The sequence below is a fragment of the Panonychus citri genome, unplaced genomic scaffold (assembly GCF_014898815.1).
Source record: "Panonychus citri isolate SS breed McGregor unplaced genomic scaffold, ASM1489881v1 Contig00136, whole genome shotgun sequence".
NCBI classification, from domain to species: domain Eukaryota; kingdom Metazoa; phylum Arthropoda; class Arachnida; order Trombidiformes; family Tetranychidae; genus Panonychus; species Panonychus citri.
Window position 1 is genome coordinate 1,830,612 of NW_026515541.1, and position 24,062 is coordinate 1,854,673.

At 32.9% G+C, this 24,062-nt stretch overlaps 7 protein-coding genes and 1 non-coding gene across 10 annotated transcripts; 3 read left to right on the forward strand and 5 right to left on the reverse strand.

The window, feature by feature from the left end:
* The first annotated feature begins 29 nt into the window (after window positions 1-29).
* Window positions 30-2,100, forward strand: LOC128392315 (nuclear pore complex protein Nup85-like). Its single transcript, XM_053352321.1, has one exon. It carries the CDS (start codon window positions 199-201, stop codon window positions 1,963-1,965), a length of 1,767 nt encoding a protein of 588 aa, XP_053208296.1. The 5' UTR covers window positions 30-198; the 3' UTR covers window positions 1,966-2,100.
* Window positions 2,101-2,295: 195 nt separating this feature from the next.
* Trnam-cau (transfer RNA methionine (anticodon CAU)) lies at window positions 2,296-2,368 on the reverse strand. Its single transcript has one exon. It is a non-coding gene; the product is annotated as a tRNA-Met (tRNA).
* A 487-nt stretch (window positions 2,369-2,855) lies between these two features.
* On the forward strand, window positions 2,856-7,969 carry LOC128392311 (importin-7-like). Of its 2 annotated transcripts, XM_053352314.1 has the most exons (4): window positions 2,856-3,261; window positions 3,632-3,753; window positions 4,234-7,222; window positions 7,386-7,969. In XM_053352314.1, exons 2-4 carry the CDS (start codon window positions 3,667-3,669, stop codon window positions 7,475-7,477), a joined length of 3,168 nt encoding a protein of 1,055 aa, XP_053208289.1. In that variant the 5' UTR covers window positions 2,856-3,261; window positions 3,632-3,666; the 3' UTR covers window positions 7,478-7,969. The 2 variants fall into 2 exon arrangements, with proteins under 2 accessions (XP_053208289.1, XP_053208290.1); XM_053352315.1 differs by lacking the exon at window positions 2,856-3,261 and having other exon boundaries at window positions 3,521-3,753.
* Window positions 7,970-9,254: 1,285 nt separating this feature from the next.
* LOC128392314 (GTP-binding protein 2-like) lies at window positions 9,255-13,506 on the reverse strand. Its single transcript, XM_053352320.1, has 4 exons — window positions 12,880-13,506; window positions 12,006-12,754; window positions 10,992-11,189; window positions 9,255-10,683 (listed from the first exon to the last, which is right to left on the reverse strand). The coding sequence occupies exons 1-4, from the start codon at window positions 13,133-13,135 to the stop codon at window positions 10,093-10,095; spliced, it is 1,794 nt and encodes a 597-aa protein (XP_053208295.1). The 5' UTR covers window positions 13,136-13,506; the 3' UTR covers window positions 9,255-10,092.
* A 136-nt stretch (window positions 13,507-13,642) lies between these two features.
* On the forward strand, window positions 13,643-15,567 carry LOC128392320 (uncharacterized). Its single transcript, XM_053352325.1, has 3 exons — window positions 13,643-13,911; window positions 14,222-14,790; window positions 15,031-15,567. The coding sequence occupies exons 1-3, from the start codon at window positions 13,746-13,748 to the stop codon at window positions 15,199-15,201; spliced, it is 906 nt and encodes a 301-aa protein (XP_053208300.1). The 5' UTR covers window positions 13,643-13,745; the 3' UTR covers window positions 15,202-15,567.
* Window positions 15,568-18,755: 3,188 nt separating this feature from the next.
* Window positions 18,756-19,905, reverse strand: LOC128392324 (uncharacterized). 2 transcript variants are annotated; one of them, XM_053352331.1, is made up of 4 exons: window positions 19,787-19,905; window positions 19,622-19,693; window positions 19,473-19,562; window positions 18,756-19,385 (listed from the first exon to the last, which is right to left on the reverse strand). In XM_053352331.1, exons 1-4 carry the CDS (start codon window positions 19,841-19,843, stop codon window positions 19,323-19,325), a joined length of 282 nt encoding a protein of 93 aa, XP_053208306.1. In that variant the 5' UTR covers window positions 19,844-19,905; the 3' UTR covers window positions 18,756-19,322. The 2 variants fall into 2 exon arrangements, with proteins under 2 accessions (XP_053208306.1, XP_053208305.1); XM_053352330.1 differs by having other exon boundaries at window positions 19,622-19,905.
* On the reverse strand, window positions 19,849-21,022 carry LOC128392482 (uncharacterized). Its single transcript, XM_053352509.1, has 2 exons — window positions 19,930-21,022; window positions 19,849-19,880 (listed from the first exon to the last, which is right to left on the reverse strand). Exons 1-2 carry the CDS (start codon window positions 20,837-20,839, stop codon window positions 19,849-19,851), a joined length of 942 nt encoding a protein of 313 aa, XP_053208484.1. The 5' UTR covers window positions 20,840-21,022.
* Window positions 21,023-21,423: 401 nt separating this feature from the next.
* Window positions 21,424-23,585, reverse strand: LOC128392316 (interleukin-1 receptor-associated kinase 4-like). Its single transcript, XM_053352322.1, has 2 exons — window positions 22,780-23,585; window positions 21,424-22,714 (listed from the first exon to the last, which is right to left on the reverse strand). The coding sequence occupies exons 1-2, from the start codon at window positions 23,212-23,214 to the stop codon at window positions 21,677-21,679; spliced, it is 1,473 nt and encodes a 490-aa protein (XP_053208297.1). The 5' UTR covers window positions 23,215-23,585; the 3' UTR covers window positions 21,424-21,676.
* Window positions 23,586-24,062: the final 477 nt, after the last annotated feature.

Genomic DNA, 24,062 nt, shown 5'->3' on the forward strand with positions numbered 1-24,062 from the left:
AATTAAGAATCGGTCCCTTTTTCTACCTACATGTATTTTTATTTTTACCGCTTCTGGTGTTTTCATTTTCATTTCAATTAAATTGTTTGTTTTCCTCTGGAATTTAATTTTGTTTTAATTAATTGTTGTTGATTATTCTTTGACATTCTTTATCTTATTGTGGTTTGTTTTCTGGCTTACTTGAGAAGAATACTGATCATGGAGATTGAAGATTCTCGGGTTAAGTTGTACCGGTTACATACCATCATGTTGGAAAATCGCTCCTTGCGTAGATTAGTTATTGCTTCCAGTGGACAATTTACACTTTTCCAGAAAGATTTAGATACAACTGAAGTCACCTCTAGAGATGTTATTCTCAAAAAGAGTCGTGTTTATCGAGCGTTAATTGGTGAAAGTTTAGAAGAGTTAAACGCATCAAAATCTGAAGATGGCGATTCTTTGGAGGCTAAGGATATGCTCTCAAAGATCCATGTTCTTTGGCATCTTTGTGAAATTCTTTACATTGATATTCTTGCTCCTGGATTTCTGGTTGACCAGTTACTGGTTTGGATTAGATATCAATATCCTGATATTACTTCCGATGCTCATGCTATGATGCTCACAAAAAATGTTCACAACCATCCCGATTATTGGACTTTATTGATGAAGTTTGTCGCCCGAGGTGAAGTTAAAATGGCTTCAAACCTTCTCAAACTTCATCCACAATTTGAATCGAATGAAAACTTTTACCTCATCCAGACTCTTATGGATAAAATGCCCCAGTTCACAAGAGACTCAATCAAGTATGAATTTTTCGCTAAATGGCAAGCCTGGAATGTTCAATGTAAATCCCATTTCAAAAAGAACGTGTTCACTTCACCTGAAGAAAGAATAATCTTGGGGCTTTTGTGTGGAGATTTTTTAACATTCTCATCAAACAAGCATCTCTTCGAGTCGTGGTATCATCTTATGGTCGCTTTCCTACACTTTGCCGATCCATTGATTGCCGAAATGGATGTACCATCATTAGCCCATCAAAGTTTAACAACATTTTTAGATATTCGTTCAGAGCATCAGGCAACATCCTTTGATCGAGCTCTTCTTTCAGCATTTTCTTATGACCTAATGGCTGTGGTTCAAGAATCTTGTTCATTCCAAGACAATTGGTGGTTTTTAACTCATTTCCTTGACCTTCTTTACCATGGTGGAATCTTGAATACAAATGAAATAGAAGAGCCTAAAAAATTGAAAGAATTTTTCTTACTTGATTATGCTGATTCTCTAATGGGTGATTCTGAACTTTGGTCATGTGCTGTTGATTATTTCGCCTTTTGCCCTGAGCTTGGATTAGAATCGTTGAGATTACATTTACAAAGAATTCCTTTGGACTCTGAAGAGACTGCATTCAAAATAATCGCTTACAGTGAACAGTATCACTTTGATGATGTCACTCGAATTGTTTCCCTGGTCATTGCTAATAAAGCCTTAGCCAAAAATGATTTAGGACAAGCCATCACTTGGTCGGCTCGAAGTAAAAGTCCAGTTTTAGCTTCTCACATAGCCGATATTTATTTGAAACATTTTGTGGAGAAACACGAGTTTCCTGATGAAGAAGCTCTCAAATCTCTTGGAAATTTAATGTTAACAAGCGATAGACTCACTTTTCTTGCCAAATATCATGAATTTGTCGAATTAAAGAAACAAGGATCTCTTCAAGAAGCCGGTGTTCAATTGGAAAGTTTAATCGCATCCAAAATAGCTCCTAGTTTCTTCATTCTCACCCTTTTAATGGATGCTATTCCTCTTTTAGATGCTGACATGTTGACTCTTAATGGTGATCAAACATTTCAAATTTTGATGGCTTTAGATAGCTATTTAACTCTCCTCAATAAACAATCAATTGACGAGGATCTCAAAGACAAAGAAAACTCCCTTCGACTTGCCATCGCTCGTAACATGGCCCGATCCATGGTTTATGCTTCGTAAGAATTGTTATTAAATAAATTCTTGTTCATCAAATTTATTCTGTTTATATTTCCCAATAAAAAAAAGTGGAAGAATTGATTTGGTATAAATATGATATTTCGATCATTTTAAACACATTAAAATTCGTCCTCTGAATTTCAATGTCGCTCGACTTTATTCAAACTCTTTTACATTTCGAGATTTCAATCCATTCGAAATGAGACAATTTCTCAACAAAAGATTAACCATAAAAGTTTTTACATTGAAGATGCTCAGTTGATGTTAGAAACTCATAAAGCGCAAGGAAAACCTCATGAAGATGAACCGGAAACATGAAAGAACAAAAAGTATTGCCCAAGGTGAGGATCGAACTCACGACCTTCAGATTATGAGACTGACGCGCTACCGACTGCGCTACCTAGGCGGCAACTGAAGGTATTCGTTATTAATTAATTTAAACATTTTATTCAGATCGAATCAAATTAAACCGATTAATTAAATTACATGAAAACAAATGAGGTTTTAACTGGATTAATGAACTAAAAATGCAATAGCAATCAAACCTTGACTGACAAATGTAACAATTTTATTGATTAAATGGCAACTTTTCCGATAATTGGTCAATTAGCTCAATCGGTTTGCCTTTAAAATTATCAAAGCGTTGAATTAGAAGAAACATTTCTCAAACCAGTTTGAATAGATTTTTTTATTCTCTATTCATCATTCATTCTACCTTGAGTCTTCTGAAATTGTACACAATTCAAAATTATCATTTACGCAGTTAATTATTAGAATGATTAATAATTCTATCTGATTGAAATTCTGTTTATTGTTTAGTTGCATATGAATCCAATAGATGGCGATACGTTTTCTCCAAAAAACGTGACCCATGTGGGAATTTAATTTAATCAACAAAAGAGATTAAAAGGAAACAGATTTACATTTAATTAATCTTTCTAATTATAGTTTTAATAATTTCCTTGTCGAATCCTTTTTCGTAATTTAATTACTATCCTTGTCTTTTCTTTTCTATCAATTGGTCGTCTCTCACATTTGTAGAGTTTCCTTTTTGTTCTTGTGTTTAAAGAGACCTTTTTTTAACCACCAGCGTCTTTTTCATTAACACGTCGTGAGAGTTGAAGATAATCACAATTCCATATGTTGATTATTTTGTCCTTTAATTGATTAAACGTTACCTTTGGATGGTTTAAGTGTCACAATTAAACTCCTCCAGTTTTGATCTACTGTTTAAAGACATTTTCTAATTTATTCTCTTCTAAAAACCAACCATCTTTTTTTAACCTTCTCTTTTTACTGGTGAGTATTTTTTTTCTCTCAATTTAATTTACCAATTTATTTTCTCTTTTCTTTCTATCTAATTGTTCTAAACACTTTAGTTTACTTATATTTAACCAATTTAAATCCAATTGTCTTATAAAATCCCTTCCATTTTCCAGCTAATTGTTGATTTTTCCAAATTCTTTATACTCCGAGCCAACTCTCATTTTCTATAATAATTACATAGAGATGGAGACACTGTTTTCTCCATGGTTTTAATTTTTATCTTTTCTCTTTTCCAAATCTGTGTGGTTGAAACTTGAATCTTGATTCTTTTTTTTGGTTTTATTTCATTTCTTATTTTTTTCTATCTTTTCCTTTCCTTTTCTTCTCTTCGTTTTTTTTACAGCGTGTGTGTTGGCAACGTCTAATTAACGATCAACAATGTCGGATCTTAGTAAACTATCGGACATTTTTAGGGGAACCATCGATCCCAATGAAAGAGAAAGTGCGGAAAAGCAATTGGAAATGGTAATGTCTCATTTGTCTTTAATTCTAAAATGCTCTTAATCTATTCCTTCTCTTCTTATTTATACCTTTTTCTTTTTTTCCATCTTATCCTGTGTGTGTGTGTGTGTGTGTTTATCTCCATGTTGTTACTTTTTCCAATGAATTTTGGCAATAGTGAAAAAAAACATGGTGAAAACACGAGTCACCGGTGTTTCATCTTGAGCTTTTTTGGTGTTTCCTTTTTCCTTTTTTTCTTACTCCCCTTTGGCATCTTTTTGTTTCATTTTTCTTTTGATTGTTTTTCAAATTTTCCAAATTTTATTCTTTTCTTTATCTACTTCTTGCCTTTAATCCTCTTTTTCTCTTTTTCTCACTTTCTCTCTTTATTGATATTCTTTACCCTTTAATTTCGACCCCTTTCTGATTTTCAATTGGCATTTCTTTGTTGTCTTTTTTTCTTTCTCATCTTGTTAATATTTACTCTTTACTTTAACTCTACAGATTCACAAGATAATCGGCTTTACACCCTCCATTTTGAGACTTGTTATGAGTGAAGGTGTTGACATGCCCATTCGTCAGGCTGGTGTTATATATTTAAAAAATAATATAATTGGTTACTGGACTGACAAATCAAACGGCCCACTACCTGACAATGAGTATAGTATTCATGAAACCGATCGACAAATCATTCGTGACTCGATAATCGATGCTATTGTTATGGCTCCTGAGCTTATCAGTGTTCATCTTGCTGTTTGTATTAGTCACATAATTAAAACTGACTTTCCAGGGAGATGGTTTGGACTTGTTGATAAGATTTGTATGTATCTTCGTCATCCGGACACTAAATGTTGGATGGGAGCATTAGTATCCTTATACCAATTGGTGAAAATTTATGAATACAAAACAGGCGATGATCGAGCTCCTTTGGATGAAGCAATGACCCTCCTTCTACCTTTAATTTATCAACGCGGTGTACAACTTGTACAAACAGATCATTCAGATTTATCAATTTGCCTTCAAAAACAGGTTCTGAAAATTTTTCACGCTTTCACTCAATATTCATTCCCTTTAAAATTGATCACTAATGAAATTTTCGCCCAATGGATGGAATTATTTCGTGTTATCCTTGAAAGGCCAAAGTACCGTAACTTTGAACAAGAAAGAGAAGAACAAAACTGGTGGAAATGTAAAAAATGGGTTCTTCATATTCTATCTCGAGTTTTTGAAAGATACGGTTCACCTGGAACTGTGGCAAAAGAATATAATGGATTTGCCAATTTCTACATTAAAACCTTTTCCGGGTGTGTCATCGGTTTACTATTGAAAATATTGGAACAACAAGGTAACAAACACTACGTTGACTCTAGAGTTCTTCAATTGACCTTGGTATACCTGAGTACAGCTGTTAACCACGCTGTCACATGGAAGCTGATTAAACCTCATACTATGCTGATAGTTCAGAATATATTGTTCCCATTGATGTGTTACACTGATGAAGATGATGAATTATGGACAACCGATCCTCATGAGTATATCCGATTGAAATTTGATGTTTTCGAAGATTATGTTTCACCAGTTACCGCTGCACAAAATTTGTTGCACATTTTCTCTCTTAAAAGAAAAGAAATGCTCCAGAAAATATTGGCCTTTGTTTTCCAAATTTTAAATGACTCAAACTCTGATGCTCGAATGATTGATGGAGCTCTTCATATAGTCGGATCGGTAGCAGATATTTTATTAAAGAAAGATATGTACAAAGATCAAATTGAAGAGCTTTTGGTCACCTACGTATTCCCCTATTTTCAAAATCAACATGGTTATCTACGAGCTCGAGCTTGTTGGGTGTTAAACTATTTCTCTGGTACTCGATTCCAAAGAGATTCCAATTTAGCTTCTGTGGTTCGAAGTATTGAAATGTGCTTGATGCATGACAAAGAATTGCCTGTTAAAGTTCAAGCCGCAATATGTATCCAAGGAATCCTATCATCTCAAGACAAAGCTCAAAAGCTAATGGAACCCAATGCAACATCAGTTACCTTTGAAATTTTGAACCTACTTCGGGAAACTGGTAATGAAGATTTAACCTCAGCTATGCAGAAATTGGTTTGCTTGTACCCCGAACAATTAATGCCCATGATCGTTGAGATGACCCAACATTTAGAACAAACTTTCTATCAAATTTTGGACTCAAGTGCTGATGAAGATAATGAAGACAAAGCAATGACCGCAATGGGAGTGCTCACCACAATCGACACAATTTGTACCGTTATGGAAGATCAAAAAGAGGTTATGGCTCAATTACAGCCGATCGTTGTTCGTCTGGTAGTGAAAATTTACCAAGAAGAGTTGATGGAATTGTATGAGGAAGCATTAACCCTTGTGTGTACCTCAACAACAAACAGTATATCACCTGATTTGTGGAAAATTTATGAACTTATGTACCAAGTGTTCAAAAAAGATGCCTTTGAATATTTCGGTGACATGATGCCCGCCTTGCACAATTTCATTACCGTTGATCCTCAAACTTTTGTTAACAATCGTAATCACGTTCTGGCGATGTACGATATGTGCAAAACTGTTCTAAACAGTGACGCCGAAGAAGAGGCTGAAAGTTACGCGGCTAAACTTTTGGAATGTATGATTCTTCAATTTAAAGGTCAAATAGACGATTGTATCAGACCATTTGTGGAACTTGTTCTTACTCGATTAACTCGAGAAGTTAAGAATACAAGTTTACAAACAATTTGTCTCCAAGTTATCATTGCAGCCTTCTATTATAATCCTTATCTTCTTTTGAATATTTTGAACGATATGCAGCCAGTTGATTCAAATCAATCGCTTTTCACCCATTTCATCAAGCGTTGGTTAAGTGATATCGAATGTTTCAAAGGGCTTCATGATAGAAAAATCTGTGTCTTAGGTTTGATAACTTTAATCAGTTTGGCACCAGAGAAACGAGTTGCCATCGTCAACGAAGCATCTCCACAATTTATGCCATCGATTCTTAAACTGTTTGATGGATTAAAATTGGCCTATCAATCAAAAGCTAATGCTGAAAATGCTGATGATGATGATTCTGAGGAGGAACTGGATGAAGAAAGTGACGTGGAAGCTTTGGATGATGAAGAAGACCATGTTGCTAACTCTGATTATCACAATAGACTATTAGGAAAAATAAACACCGGTTGTCCTTTTCCGGTTTCATCGGTATATTTACGAGATGACGAAGATATTAGTGAAGATGATGAGGACGAGTATAGTGATGATGAGGAAGCAGATTTTGTCCAAACTGCCCTGGAAAGTTACACCACACCATTGGATTCAGATGACACTGACACAGATGAATATGTTATTTTTAAAGAAGTTCTTGAAATGTTACAAAAGAAAGATCCAAATTGGTACAACCATTTGATGTCACCACTAAAACAAGATCAACAAGAGGCTTTACAATCCGTCTTCATCTTGGCCAATCAACGAAAAGCCGCAGCAGGTTGGTTTAAATGATCAGCGATATTTAATTGATCCTTATCCCAGCTTGCTTGCTCGTCGCCTCTCCTCCTTTTCCCAAGCAAAATGATCCAAAAAACGCTCGTTTTCTAAAAATCATCATCTGACCATTCATTTTTTCTCTTATCTCTCTTTTTGATCCACAGAATCACGTAAGATCGAAAAACTCGGAGGTTATATGTTCCAGAATCAAACCGTGCCGAGCTCTTTCAATTTCGGAGGAACACCTATTGTATAGCTTTAATTGTATTCATTGACAATTTCTTTGAAAAAACTTCCTCGCCTCAATAATCAGCCTCTTTGGCCTTTTTCTGAAAATAATCTTTCAACCTTTTTCTTTTTGCTTGTTTGCTTTCGAAATGTTTCTTTCGTCATTTACCACGCTCACCCCTCTTACTTATTCTTTGCCGTGTTCCCCTCAACACCACAACCACCACCACCTTCTCCCTCCCTCACTTCCTCTTTTCTCTCTTACTCTTGATATAAAATCTTTGAAACAAAATAACGAGTATGTGTTAGTAATACTTTCTATTTTTGGTCATATCACATTCGTTTTATCAACAAGTTACAATGATCATCGATCAATCCAATTGATTGTGACTTGAGATCGGTAATTAAATGACTTTCAATCAAAATCAAAGAAACTTTTCTTGTTAAATCAATTAAGAAGAAAATGAGTTAACAGTGAAAATACAAAACTGGAATTAAATTTGGAATCATAAAGAATTTACTGATTATTTATTGATTACCAGTTGAGATTCTCTTTAATCACCAGTAAGCAAGTTTGATTAATCGTCTCAGCGAAAAACAATCTTGGTCTTACAATAATCAATAGGAAATAACCTAATCTGCTCTAAAGAATCAATCAAAACACTTCTTAAGAATAAGAAATTGATAAACTGCCAATTGCAGTACAATTTAAAATCCTTTGGTTACGAGGATGTTAATCCAATTTGTTATTCTATTTGATTATGAAATTTTAATTCACAGAAAAGTCAAAGCTGATCAAGAAATCAACTATTGATCAACTTCAATCTCTCTAATAGTTTCTAGGAAACAGAAATACTGAAAATAATCAATCATTTTTTTATATTCTTTGCTATTAAAAAGAATCAGCAAATGTTAATTTCATTTAGTAAATTACTTAATTAAGATACTCTTTTGATTAGGATTATAAGAAAAGTAGTCGACATTTATGCTAATTGTTTACGTTTCTATGATTGTTGCGTCAAATACTAAGACGATTTTACTGAAAGATTTGGTTAGATTGTTAACAACTTACATTAATTCTCGAGTAGCAATTACAATCGACTGGAATTCAGACTAAAAAATGCTCGAAGTAATTAAATTGTCTTGAAACACGTTAATTCACCGATGACCTTGATCTTTCAATATGACAATCGAGTATCGCTGATGCTCAAACCGCCAAGACCTCAGTTCTCTAGGACTCAGATAGTTATGAAAAAACATCGGTAACTCAGCTAAATAGATCTGATTAATTCGATTGACATTTAATCATTGAGAATTAATTGTGTAAAAGAAACAATTAAGTCTCTGATCTGATTCACTACGAGTTGTCAACTCAAATCATTTGAGTCAAATGTCCACTTTTTGATGAAAACATAAAAAAGAAAATCTCATTTCCTAATTGCATCAACAGATGGAGTGTCGAATAGATTTAATCACAATTTAAGTTAATTCAGTTTATAATTAAAAAGAAAAGTTCAGAATCAATTAAATGGAGCAGCAATTTAAATTTCTGCAAAACCTGATTTCTCAAAATTCACTTTCATTTCTCCTCGTTAAGTAAATTATCCAATCCAAGTGATTTAATCAACCACTCCTATTAAATTTGATTTAGTTTCGCAAAAATTGTAGTACAATTGATTAGTGAACTTTAATTACAACTCTGATGGAATCAATTTCAGGGATGTTCTGAGGGTTTGGTTAGTTGATTAGAAAAGAAACCGAAATCAATTGATTGTTAATGAAAACTGATACTCCGATTAACTAAATTGTGTTTCACAAAAAATCCTTTATTTTTGTTGCCATTTTTGTACAATTTAAATTAGTCAATTATTTTGCTTTAAGAGGATAAGGTTAATTAGAACAATCAAGAAAATAGAGATTTCTGTTTAATGCGAATGGAAATTGTAACGATTAATTTCAAAGTGATTGAAATTAAGAGAGAGAGAGAAAGGTAAGTTCGATAATCGATTGGAGATTATCGAGTGTTACAGTTTGAAAGGTGACAAAAAATTAATGTTGATAATTAGAAGATAATTTGATGATGACCAGTTAATTGTTCGCTGTGATGTTATTTGGTTATTACAGAAGATTGTAAACACCAAAAGATGAAATTGTCGACTAATGAAAATGTGTGAGAAGAGAAAAGATGACAATTAAAGATGATTGTTTAACAAAGTGAGAATTATGATTAATCCATGAGGTATTGGGTTAATTCAGTTTAGTGAATTGTTTTGTCAAATTATCAGGATAAAATTGTTCCGTCATCTAAATTTAAAGATTGTTGGTCATCGATGAAACTGTTGCTTTCTATCAATTGATTTTCAATTGGCAATCGTTATTTTTAGATGAGTTGATAAGTTTATCGATCTCGTTTTTTTTTGTTCGATTTTGTTTGTTTTCATCCAATGCAGAACAAGGTAACAGAGAGAGAGAGAGAGAGAGAGAGAGAGAGAGAGAGAGAGAGAGAGAGAGAGAGAGAGAGAGAGAGAGAGAGAGAGAGAGAGAGAGAGAGAGAGAGAGAGAGAGCTATGAGAAAATGAAATGAGTGGAAGAAAGAAGACAAGAAAATGAATAAAGAATAGAACGAGAAATTATTGCAATTGTTCACATGGCTTCGAGCCAATTGTTTGGTTCGGAGAAAGGAAATATTTGTACGACTTGACCGATGCACTTCGATTGTCCTTCTCGAAAGAGTATTCGACATCCTGGTTGAACATATTCGGGTTGCCTGAGAAATTTAAGCATCATGGAAGCCGTTTCGTTCGTTGTGACTCCTCTTTTACCCATAATTGCGATAACCACTGCTGTCTGACAAATATTACCGATATGAACAGTGGCCTGATAACCTGAAGAGATCATAGTTGCATGATAAAGTACATGCATTCGAGCTTGAAAATAGAGACAAATTGAATTATCTTGATGAGGTTCTCTGGCTAATGAAAGGATAACCATTCCTTTTCTTAATTGTTCCAATGATTCAGGATCTTTATTGGCAAGTGCAAATGTCGCACTTTCACCTGCACGTACAACCCTACAGGGAACTTTATACCGATGGATTGACTGAATCTGAGCCTTAACAAAATTTCCATCGATATTGGGACCAACTTGAATCCAATTTCCTTCTTTCAAAATTCCCGAAGTTAACAGTCCACCGACAACAGTACCAACTTCAGTTACATGAAAAGTTTCATCAACCTTTAAGTTCATCAGAAGAAAAGAAAACAAGATTATGACTGAATTGATTCCGATGCAAAGAACATTATTGTTAGTAAATTGGGTAAAGGGTTGTAAGAGTAAAGAAAGAAAAGATTTGGCAACAAGATTACGATAGAAAAAGAGACCGAACAGGAAGAAAAAACTGGTATTTAAGCGGGAACACAATTTACGCGGGCAAATTGTTGATTCTTATCCGATTCTCATAATGATAATCTCTTGAAATATTCTCTGGAACAATTAGGAAACTAACAAATTAAGGGCAACGAGAATCAATTAGATCAAACTACCTGAAACTCAGCATCTTTTTGAATTAACTTATCGACATCTTTGTTACTTAGACACGGAGAGAAAACGTTGAGAAAAGTATACAACAGATCGAGTCCAGTCCCGTTGAAACAGGACACTTTAAATATCGGTGTGACATTTGAGGCCATCGAACTGGCGGCAGTAATTGCATCATCTTTACAATTAATTACAATTGGAAGCTATTGAAAGAGAGAGAGAGAGAAAAAGAAAAAAATAAATTAAAAGATAATTAGAAAGGAAATTATTAGCTAATTGATTGTTGTTGAGATTGGGTTTGTTATGAGAGTATAAGTGATTAAATCACTTGTGCAATTAAAGGTTAATTCAGAAAGAGAACGTGTATAAACAGTTGATTATCATCATTATCATTAGTAAATCAACTGAACACAATACCTGATACATCATTAAATATAACATAATAATGATTATCTACCTTGATTTTTTTACCTTTCCTACATTTTGCTTATTAATTGAATTACATCAGCGATGCTGTTAATTGATTATGATGGGATTCTTAACGAAAAAATGTCAGAAAATTATTAAATCAATGTTTACACTTAATTGTTTGTTGATAGAAAATGTGATTGAGGAGATTGAAAAACAAATGGAGCGATTTAAACACGTCGACAATTTTTTTCTGCATCACATTACTCAAGATCTTACTGTTTCCTCTTGCCTCAGGCTATATGGTGTTGAGAGTGTGTTAGTTTAATTATGTATCTGTCAAGTTGATTATTTAATGGTTGGAGAGAAATTAAGAAAAAAATTATGTCGATGGAAGGCTGATTTTTTCTTCCACTTGTCATAATTGTTTCACTTTTTTCTCTAATTATTTCACTTCTTTTTTCTATTTACTTTCTTCTTCTAATTTTTTTTCTTCTCTATTCTATCATGTTTAATGACGATCATGATGATGATGATGATGATGATGATGATTAAATGACTGAATGGATGAAAAGTGTAGGGATAATGTTTTTTTTTTCTTGATTTGTTACCTTTTTACAGGCTGGTGATTTAAGTAAAGATTCAAGTTTACTGAGAGTGTCCTTGGTTGTTTCGCTTGTGGAGAGATCAACTTTGTTTACAACAATTACTATTGGCACGTCCAAGGCCAAAGCCAATCCAAGGTGTTCCAATGTTGTACCGGCAAGACCGGCAACTGCACTGACCACCAACATTGCAATATGAGGAGAATGTCCCATTAATCCGAAAATGGTTGTTCTCAAATATTTCTGATGACCAGCAAGATCTATGAATGTAATTAACTTTGACGATGATTCATAAATCTCTTCGGGAGTTCGGCAGATATTATAAGTTACTGGACAACCTCTACTATCAAAACCTAATATTTCACGACTTATGGACGATGTATGGCCACTTTGAATCTCATGACGATGTCGAAACAAATTGAGTCGTGCACTTCCTCTACCATTATCGAGTTCACCTTGAGTTAGAACACCGAGTAAAGTGCTTTTACCAACCTCAACGTTACCCAAAACTGCAACTCGAAGTTCAATTGATCCTTGATCATCAGGAACTCGTCTAATTAAAACTTCCATTACTTTTCTTTTGGTTGAACTTGTTGCTGGGCTAACTATTTTCTCTCTTAAAATGTTAACAGAAGCCCCTAATTTCTCAGCCATCAAGTATAACGTTCGAAGTGAAGAATCAGCTTCTTCTTCTGTCAAACCAACGAGTAAACCTTTATCCTCAACACCAATCTCATAAATAGCTTCTCCATGACCTAGGGATTAATAATAGAAACAAAAATGATGCAATAAGAGAATAGAATATTATAAAAAAAAGGGATACTCTTATTGAAAGAATAAAAATTTACAAGTAAAGGAAAAGAAATTAACAAAAACGAACCTTCTCTAAGTCTCCATTTCATTTGTGTAACCAAGTGTTCAAATCTACTTTGAGACGGATTGATTAATTTTAATTTGTACTCAATATTACCCTCTGCACATTCAGGAGGAAGGTAATTAATATTATCTTCACCAACAACAGAAATAGAACTGTTGTCAACCATTAGTTCACCATTATCACGATCAAATTCACAATTACCCTCTAAGCCAGCACTATTTACGCTTTTCTGTCCAAATAGACCAATTAACGGATCCATATTGGAACAAAGAAAATAAAGAAAAGGGAGAGATAAAGATGATGAAGGAAAAAAAACGAAAGAAAATTGAAAACAAAAAAGGGCCAAAGGTAAATCGAAAAGAGAAACAAGAGTTTAAAGGTGAAAATAAAAGATGAGATCTATGACCAGGTTCAGGTTACATGGATGATGAACACTCGGTAAATCCCCACAATTGGAATAGAATAAAAATAAATAAAAGAATAAATTATGGAGAAGGAAAAAGATCACAGGAGAACATCAGAAACTGATGAAGGAAAAATTGATCTCCAAGAGAAACTGTCACCAAGAATTAAACAATGTCACTTTTATTGTTGCTTGTTTACAGTTTCAAAGCTTCAGAGTTTTGTTTCTCTTCAGCTGAAACGATTAATTGAAATGTTCTATTCTATTCCACCAGGTGGCGCCACGAGACCATTCGAGGATTTTGGGAGAGAGAGAGAGAAAGAGAGAAAGAAAAGAGAGAGAAACCAGTTCAGTCTTACTTTAGCCTCTCTTTTCTAAGTTTAAGAGTTTCCTTTACTCTTTCTAACTAAAATTTTCTCTTTTCTTTCTTTCTGTGTTTTTTCAAACCTTCTCTTGGTTTAGTGTAATGTATTTTCTTCCTTCGACTTCTTTTCAAGTAATAGATGACAATTTCACTTCTGTGGTTGCTCAACAAAAACCTTTGCAGCCAAACAATGCAGGCCAAGGGATGGTTATGGTTAACACCACCCAACAGGCTACACCTAATCAAACATCAATTCCACAGTTAGAAGGTAAAATATATATTCAAATTAAACTAATTTCTATTTTTTTTATTTCTCTTTCTTTCCCCCTCCCTTTCCATCTCTCTTTCTTTTTCTCTTTCTTTGATTTCTTTCTATTTTTCTCTCCTGATTTGTTCTCTTGCTCCTGTTTCGTTTCAATTTCTTTACCTTACGTTTGGGTTTTCGGATTTGTTCTATGTCATTATTTTCCTATTCCTTGCCTTGCTCTCTCTTTCTTTCTCTCTCTTTTTCTCTATCTGTGTGTTAACTGTTTTTTATTTTCTGTTTGCTTTTTACTCCCATATTATTTTTGTTATAGTGGCGGAACTACAGGAAAGTCCATACACTATTGAAGAGTTGGCTGCTGATCCTTCTTTCTCATCGGCGGCCTTATGCTTCTACCAAGCTGATAGAATGGTTATTCTGGAAACCCAAAATCCAAACAAAAGTCAAACTGAATTAGTGACTATGACAATTCAAGAATGGCATAGCAAGTTGACGACCAGTCAAAAAGCAAAATATCTTAGGATAGCTGAACGAATGGGCCTTGCAAGTATTTGTAGAGCACCTCCAGGGACCCATGGACAAGGAAATCTTTTGTCAATGTCATCATACGTTAATTCAGGCCCACCGCCACCTTATGGTGCAGGCCCAATGTGTTTGGAAGAAATGTTAAAACGAGAACCCAAAAAACCACCTAAAAATGGTTATTCACTATTCACATCAGAACAATTAGCCAAGTATGTAAATGTTGAACCTCAGAAACGATTGGCAGAAGTTGCACGGATTTGGAGGGAGAATGTCACTCAAGAGGAAAAAGAACAATACGATGCTAGGAACAAAGTTCTTCTAGCGCAATATCACAGACAATTGGAAAATTTCATCGAGGTGAGTAGTACATTTTTATCTAATTCTAATCACTTTTATTCTCAATTAGTCTTGTCATAGCCTATTAGTGTCTCTTCATTAATCACACACAAGCGAAGGTTATTTTCCTTTCTTTTTGAACGACCGCTATCCAGCTCACTTCATTCCAGGCCACCATTTAGGCTAACTGTTTATTCCGTTTTCTAATTTTTCTTTTCTCCCTCTTTCATTCTAAATCTTTCACTTACAAACAAATGATAGACCCTGACTCCCGAAGAGCGTTATATTTATGATGATTATTGTCGAAAAAGGAACAAGTACAAGCACCACAAGAAAAAGTATAAGGGCGATGATGGTTTGGAACCTAAAAAGAAGAGCAAAAAGAAGAAGGATGTTGTTCAACAGCAACAACAGCAAGTGCTCCATCAATGAAATCAATTTGTTTCAACTGATTTTTCATCTTAAATTCTGTAACTGCTTCTTCTATAACTCTTCTCTTATTCTATTTCTTTCCAATCTCTCTCTTTCTCTCTCTCTCTCTTTCTCCCCTTGTTCATCATCATTACCATCGTCTTCGTCTTCTTGTTTAATTATAACTTGTGATTTATCAATTAACCGATGTATCTAAACATCATCACATTAATTACAACACTGACTGTATTATAAAGATAATTATAAAACCTAAAAAAGCAAGACCATTAAAAAAAGACAAAACAAAGATGAAGAACTGTAAAAAATGGTCATGTATCAACATCTAAATCAATCTAATACACATAAAATATACTAAAAACATTGTGACTTGGTTTTATTCAAATTCTAAATCTCATCAATTGAACATCAAACACTACAAAAAGAAACATCATCAATCCAATTAGATAATATTGATTATCGATACACTAAGTGTTTATTTGTGTATTTAATTGGTAACAATTAATATTTCCAAGTCTAAAGGGAAAACCAAACCAAAAGAATAACCAATGAAAAGGTTAATTGAAAAGTGAACAAAATTGAGGAAAAACATGGAACTTGATTTGGAATTGGATAAGAGGCTTTGAGTCTTTATAATCTAATAAGCCAATTATTGAATTCGCTTTTGTGTAACTCATAATGTACCTTGATGATTAACCAAATGAACGGTTTTTGTTTCCTTTCCAATGTGACAGTTGATGAAATGAATTGAGAAAGTTAAGGTTTGGTCAACAAGACTGGTTATTTGGGTTCATCTTTTTTTCTGGTTCAAAACTGGTAACTGGTTTATGGTTCATAGTTACCATGATTAGACTAAAAAATGTTTTGATAATGAAATAAATTGTTGCAATCAGAATGGAAGAGAAAAGTGAATGACAAAAAAATTCTATTTTTTTGTTTTCTAAACAACATTTGAAGAACATGAAAAGTGGAGAGAAGAGAAAAATTGAGAGACTAAAATGTCTCCTCTTTTTCCCTTCTCTCTCTCTCTTCCTTTCATTTCTGCTTTTTCCTCTTTTTCCTCTTTTCCTATGCTTCTTTTCATATCCTCTCTTTTTCTCTTTCTTTCTTTTTCTCTTCTTCTTCTATTATTGCAGTAAAAGCAAAAAGAAAGAAAAATGAATCCAAGCTTTTCATCTTTCTTTTTTTCTCTTCTGCCTTTCATCTTGCCTCTTTTTCTCTCTCTTTCCCTTTTCCACCTTTTTCCCTCTTCTTCTCTTCTCTTCTCTGTCTATATTTTGTTTCTCTTTCTTTCTCTCTTCAAACAAGAGTAATAGAGTGTAGAGTCTATAGAAAGGCGAAAACCGAGAAAGCCAGCGAAGTAGGGAAAGAAGAAAAGCTGCATAAAGAAAGAGAAAGAAACAGAAAACTAAACGATGGAAGATAAAGAGACAGACTCAAAAGAGAAAGAGAGATGATAAAGAAGATAAAAGCAGAAAGAAGAAAAAAAAGAGGGAAAAGTAACACTGAAGGGGAAAAGAAGCAAAAGAGAGAAGAAATGAAAACTGTTAGATGATGAAAGCCAAATATATTCTCTTCTTTTGTGAGTGGAAATTCAGTTGAAATATATCGATCTGAATCTCTCGATAGACGCTCGAATATGAAGAAGATGATAACAGGGAAAAGAGAGAAAGAGAGAGAAAATAAATGAAAGAAAGAGAGAGGATCAATGAAAGGGAAGAAAGAGAACACAAGTTGAAACCAAGGCTGAGAAAGAGAAGGAGAGAGAGAGAGAGGGAGAAAATAATATTCTTTATAAAAATAATAAACAATTAATACGAAGAACGATAATATTAGTTGTTAATCAAGTTCGTCATTTATTTCAATAAGAAATGAAAACACACTCACTCACCTTTATGATCGTTTCCAGTTTATCTTACCTTTTTTCTTCTTACCTTCATCTTGTTTATCATCATGTAAACAAATGGATTCCATAGACTATCAAGCGAAATTCATTGATCAAGATCTTAAAGAAATTATGAGAATAAGATGATGAAAGTGTTTACAAAAGAAAGAGAAGAAGATGAACCTCACCTGAGAATCTAAAGAGAAGATGAAAGAGTAAAAAAAAAGAAGAGAAAATTCTGAGAGAAAAAAGAAAACCAGATAAAAGGTAAGAAGAAAAAGAGAAGAAGAGGGAAAAAAGAAAGAAGAAAAGCTTCGGTTGTTTTTTTTCTTTCTCTTCTCATTCAAATAAATAGAAAGAAAAAAGAAACTAAAGGAAATGAGAAGAAAGAAAAAAAAAGAGAATAGAATAAAAATGAAAGAGAACATTTTGACTTCTCTTTCTTTTTCTTCTCTCTTTTCAATGTTTCTCTTTTCTCATTTAGAAATTTAATTTTTGTCAATATAATTTTTTCTTCCATTTTATTTTTATTATAATTTATTTAATTCGATTGTGAATTATTTGTTCATCTAAACCAGTTAATCATCTAATTGTTGCTGTTGTTATGGTGTTTCCAGAATTCAACCTAAACCTGTAGGTTTAGTATTGGGATTAATTTGTTAATCAAAATTCATGTTTACCAAAAGTGTGTTTCATGTTTCATGTTGATAGTCAATGGTTTACACTGACAACTGTTAACTAATCATCATCATGATAATTGTCAGCTCATTTAATCACAAAACTAATATCTTGTCACCAACACCATTGGGTTAATTATTGTCTGTTTAATCAACAGAAAAACCCAACAGGTTAACAACAATTAACTTACTGTACATTGAAAATTGGAAACATCATCTTACTTGTATTGCTTAGGCCTAAGAAGGTTTTAAGAATAATTAGTTTAAACATTGTAAACAATCAGTTGATTTTTTACAAATTTCAACACTAATTATCGTCGGTTTAATTAATCTAGTTCATTGATTGGTGAGATCCCTTGTGAATTGACCATTGATTTTTTTTCCTTATCAATATTCGGTTAAAATTAATCTCAATCTCTCAAAGCAAAAATCAAATTGTCACCATTTTTTGTCTTTACAATTGATCTACAATTCTAATTGCTTAGAGAAAGAGAGAGAGAGAATCCAAATTATTGTTGATTATCATTGACTCTAATTGATTAAAAAATCTCTGATTATGATAAATCAGACAAAAGATTTGTTATTAGTAATAAATACCAATTGTTACGATCCAATTTTCATGTTACTGGCAACATGATAATTATTGGTAAATTTAATTCACTATCAGAGTAATTAATATACTTAATTAGCGCATCACTGGTTTTAATTAACTACCAAATGATACCAATGATTGATACAGAAAACAGTAAATTCAATTTAACCAGGAAAAGGATGATTATTTAAAAATGATCGAGAATCAATTGTTAATCCATTTAATTGTTTCTCTTCAACTACAATTTACAAAGCTAATGGTTAATGTTTGATCTCACAATTAGTTAACCAGTGATTTAATTTGAATTCACTTTCAAGTGAATTATTGTCGTTTATGACTATGATAATTAACGATTACAATTAACAGGAAAATGATTATTATCATGATGATGATCAGACTCATTTTGTAATGAATTTAATTGTTATCGTTATCGTTTTCACCATAAAGTTAATCATTTGCATTAAATTTTCTGTGTGACAATTTAATTGATGAAAACAAGAAATAAAAATCAATTTAGAGTTGATTGTGAATAGACAATCAAATCAACTGTCAACCTTTTAACCACAATAATCAAATTAATTACTAATCAAAATGACAAGAGTTTCACTTTTTCAATTGTTTCTGTTAATTGTTATTACATTTCAATCGTTTTGTAAACAATTAATTAATAGCTAACAATTTACGAATGTGTAAATTGCTGATCCACCATTAACATTGGATGAACAATAATAATCAATTTGATTGATTTAATCGTAAAGGTTAATTACTAAAATTGGTAAAGACAATTAACTTTCATTACAATAACAATTTAATGGAAGGTGAATTTTTTTTCCCAATAGTTTCAACTAATAGTTGTGATTAACAACTAATAACAATTAGTTTTAATTGTTAACCATAAAGAATCGTAATTAATTGTTGGTCTCCATTTTTATCCGATTTAATTTTCTTCCAACTCAATCAAGTTGATTAATCACTTTGATTTATTGAAATTGGTGATGAACATTAGCATCAGTCCAGCGTTTTCGAGGAGATACTGTAATTAAAAGTTAATTGTATTCGATAGTTAATCAAGCGAACATTGTTAATTGTTACTAATTAACGAGAAAAAATGTTAACTGACCAATAGGAAAGTCTTTGAATCTAAGGTACAAATACCACCGAGACTGAAGCCGATCCGATTGATATTCATTCGTTCACAGGTCGCTAATAACTGAGATTAAATTTTGATTAGAAATTAATTGTTCGAGTTGTTGATTGTCAATGACTCACTTTTAAATTCGTAGATAAAGTTAATTTACAACGTCGAGCGATCTGATAGTTAACCGAATGGCACAATGAAACCTGATTAAGTTTTGATTGGAAAAGTTTTAAATCGATAAAGATGATTAACTGAATTAGAATTGGAAATTTCTTTTTAATTATTTTGGTGTTTACCTTGGCGACTGTTAAAGCTGCGAGGATATTGAGAGCGACTATCGCACTAAAGGCCATGATTCCTATGGAGGAGATGATCGTATCGAAGAGATCACTTCCCGTTCCTATGAAAAAGCCAACAAACATGGCGAAATCAGAGTAACTTGAGACAACAATTACTCCGTAGAATAAAATTTTACCCAAATCCACAGTCGACGAATTGATTAAATTGTAGATCTTATTTTGCTGTCGAAAATATTTGAATAGGTCTCGTTGATCGGCTTTTGGTCCCGATTTGACCAACAATTGTCCAAAGAGTTTATTTGAGTTGAGAGCGAATGCAACAAAGGCCATGATCATTGTGTTCTGACTGAAATGCCAGAATGAGGGATAAGCGTCGATAGTAAATGTACCAGAAATTACGATTGTCCAAATGCCGATGATCACAGAGTTGTACAAATTTTCGTAGTTGATTGGGTTCGAAACGAAGGCAAAGGTCAACCAACCAGCGATTCCCAAGCACGTTAACGGAGTTGCGATAAGAAAGAAATAAAGAAGAGGAAAAAACGCCTTACGTATGTGTGAACAATCAGCGGGTGTTAACATGAACTGTTTATGGTCAAATTTAGTCGATCTTAGGCCATCATATATTCTGAACGTTTCCATTCGACCTCGACTTTCACTTAAAAACGAAAGGTACCTTAGACCACACGAAAGTATCAGTAGAAAAGTAATCAACATGTTCTGAATCGCATGAGCCTGCGAACCAATGAATAGATCACCCAAAGCGATTCGAACTGAATCGTAAGGTATAACGATCACGAAGAAACCTCTTAATATCGTAATAGCACCAACACAGTCGAGAAAAAGTTCGAACAAGTAACGACCTTTCGATATTGGTTCGATCTGTGCGAATCCGCTTATTGTGCATAACCAACGAATCCCCAACCTCTCGACCTTGTTCATCAGGTCGGTTGTCGCTTCTCTCGTCGTTTTTTGAACCAACCATTGTCTCCAACGGGTTTCGATAACTTCGTCTTGTTCATTGAACTCACGATATTTATATGGCGACATTACAATTAGATATTAAATGGACATTCGATTCACTCAACAATCGACAATCAATCAAATGAACTTTTGATTTCCAATAAAAGTTTTCATTCTGTTTGTAAGATTGGCGATGAAAGATATTGATTAACTTTCTAATATCTAATTAATTAATCTCACATCTTTCAGATCGGACACATAATTAACACAATTAACTCATTAGACAATTACAATATAATGATTATAACTAATGATTAACAATTTAATTGTCATATCATTTTCGAGTCTCTTGTGCGACAAAAAATTAGTCTGAAAATAACTTCTTAATTAAATCAACTCACGATGTATATTGCTAATTAAGTTCCACTAATTTAGCTGATTAAAATCATGCGATATTATCATTAAAAGACTAATCAGCTGACTAATGATAAAGAAATTGTATCTGAACAATTAAAGGTGAAAATAATCAATTAGATCAAGAGACCATTGGTAATTATAAACATCTCGTTAATTAATATCTTAATCGCTCTAAATTTGATTGTTCAATTAATCAGATTAACTGAATAAATTACTTCAATAGAGGGAGACACTAATTTGTACTAATTGTCAGGTAATTGAAACAATTTATTGAAACGAAAAATTTGATTGATGAAAATTTCAATAGAAATCATTAATTTTGTGAATTACTGTCAAGTCACTTGATCAATTAAAACGAGATTGATTAAATCATTTGCAACAATCAACTTCCTCTATATCAACACACAATTTGTTAAATGTTGTTGGTATGTCCTCTTGTGGTGATCAAAGAAACATTTAATTAGTTAATCAAGTTTAAAATATAAAAAATTGACTTTCTATTGATAATCACAATTGATTGAGATGATTTAAAATCAATTCAATAGTTGGTCTGTCTTTTTTATCATATTCAGTTGATTGTCGAGACAATTTAATAATGGACATTGCAACATTGAGATCCCATTGACCAGCCTTAGGATCAATAATTGATTCAACCAAATCAACTGTTAAATCATCATTAGAATCAATATCGATCACTGATTGTGACCATGAAAGGATATCACCTCCTTCACGATTCTCGTCGAATGGACTTAATCCCGTTACAAGTTCTAACAAGACAATACCAAACGAGTAAATGTCCATTTTCGTAGTTAATTGTCCTCGAAATGATTCCGGTGCCATGTAAATCGATGTGCCAATGATTGTGGAGGTGAAATTGGTTGAAAAGGAAGTTGATTGTGTTGAAGAAGATGATGAATAATTAAATCGAGACAATCCAAAATCACCAATCTTTGGATTCCAATTGTAATCTAATAAAATATTAGCACTTTTTATATCTCGATGGATAAATGAATTGGCGTGAAGATGATTAAGACCACGAGCCGATCCAATTGCGATTTGTTTCCTAATTGTCCAGGGAATCGGTTCGGTATTATTTAGACAAATCAATCGATCGCCAAGTGACCCATTGACCATATATTCATAAACGAGGCATAAATTGTTACCATCACAAGCGATCCCAAGTAAAGCTAATAGATTTTCGTGACTAAATCGAGTTAGAACATCTAATTCACGAATAAATTGTTTACCATATTCATCTCGAACACATTTAATTGCGATCGGTTTTCCCAAGCAATTGTCTCGGCCCAAATAAACAATACCATAAGCACCTTCACCCAATTTGTATCCACCTTCATTTAATGGCAATGAATTGAAATTGTTGGTACTTTGGTTAAGTTGATTGTAAGAATATTTTTTAATTCCTGAATCTCGTTCCAACATTAATTTAACTTGACAATTAAGTGAATTGTCATCAAGACTAAATGATGTTACGTCAGTTGATTGAACAACATCGAGTTGATTAACTTGATTGGAAGTTAATTGTTTCTGGAAAATCAATGGAAATAATCATTAAAGTTGTATTCATTTTTTGTTAACAATTAAATACTAACCAGATTTGATTCATTTCCACAATCTGTTTGAACTTTGTCGTTTAATTGTTTACCGTTTTTGTTAATTGTTTGGTCATCTAACTTATCAGAGTCTCTAATCACTGGACCTTCATTCAAAAGTTTAATTGAAACGTAATCAGCTGCTTGATATAATTTACAAGTAATTAAATTATCAATTAGATCCTTAATTGTTGCTCGTTTTCGTCCATATGTACCCCAATAATCAAGAAGAGCTCGAGTTGGAGATCCGTTAATTTGATTCTTGTGATTTTCCAACAATTGGATCATCTTACTAGTAATTAAATAGCCTTCATTACAATCGGGTTTCGGTAAAATGGAAGCTAATTGTTTCCAATGATCACCAGAATCTAACATTTCAATTAAACAACGACGATCACAAGGACGAAGATGACGAATCTCAGTATTGGCTTCCATTTGAATTACACCGGAAGACGATGATTATGATTATGATGACAAATATGATAGGAAGACAATAATGTTTACAGGTAACTAAACAATTAAGGTTGTTGTTTGTTTGGGTTAGTAGATTGTTGTTATTGATTAGCAACTGATGGTAAACAAAAAGTACTCACATTCATTTAGAGTTGAATGATTAGTATCATTAGAAGTAGAAAGGTTAATAAACAAGCTAATGTTTATTTCTGAACAATTAAAGTTTTCACAACAATTAAAAGGAAACTTGATTTCCAAGTTAATTGAAATTAAACAACAATAAAACTGGTTTAACTTTGTTTCTTAATAATCTACTAATCAAGGAGACAGGCGGTTAATTTGTCTTTCTAACAAAAGAAAACTAAAACTATCAATGGTTATTAAACTGGTCAACTAATTGAGCACAATCATTCACGAGTTAACTAATTATAAGTTTCTCAGGTAAAAATTAATCTTTTTGAAGGCAAAATTGAGAAAAAATCTCAATAGAATCGCAACTTGAACCATGGGAAGAATTAACTTTTCTTTAAACTTCCGATAGATGTCGTTACCTTAAGGGACTTTTATTCTTTCAAAAGTTTTGTTTGTTGATCTTTAGATTCCTTGTTTTGGATTTAATTGTTAAAAGTTCAATTAAAGATATAAAAATGCCTATTGTTTCAAATGTTAAGTCGTCTCTGAATTACTTTGTGTATTTCTATCTATTGAACGGAGAAAACATCTTTTCTGATTTTTTTAAAATGATTATCGCTTTACCAAATGGTCAATTAGAAGAGGACATCATAGACTATCATTTGGAGGATTGTGATGGTGGAATCCGTGTTGTTATG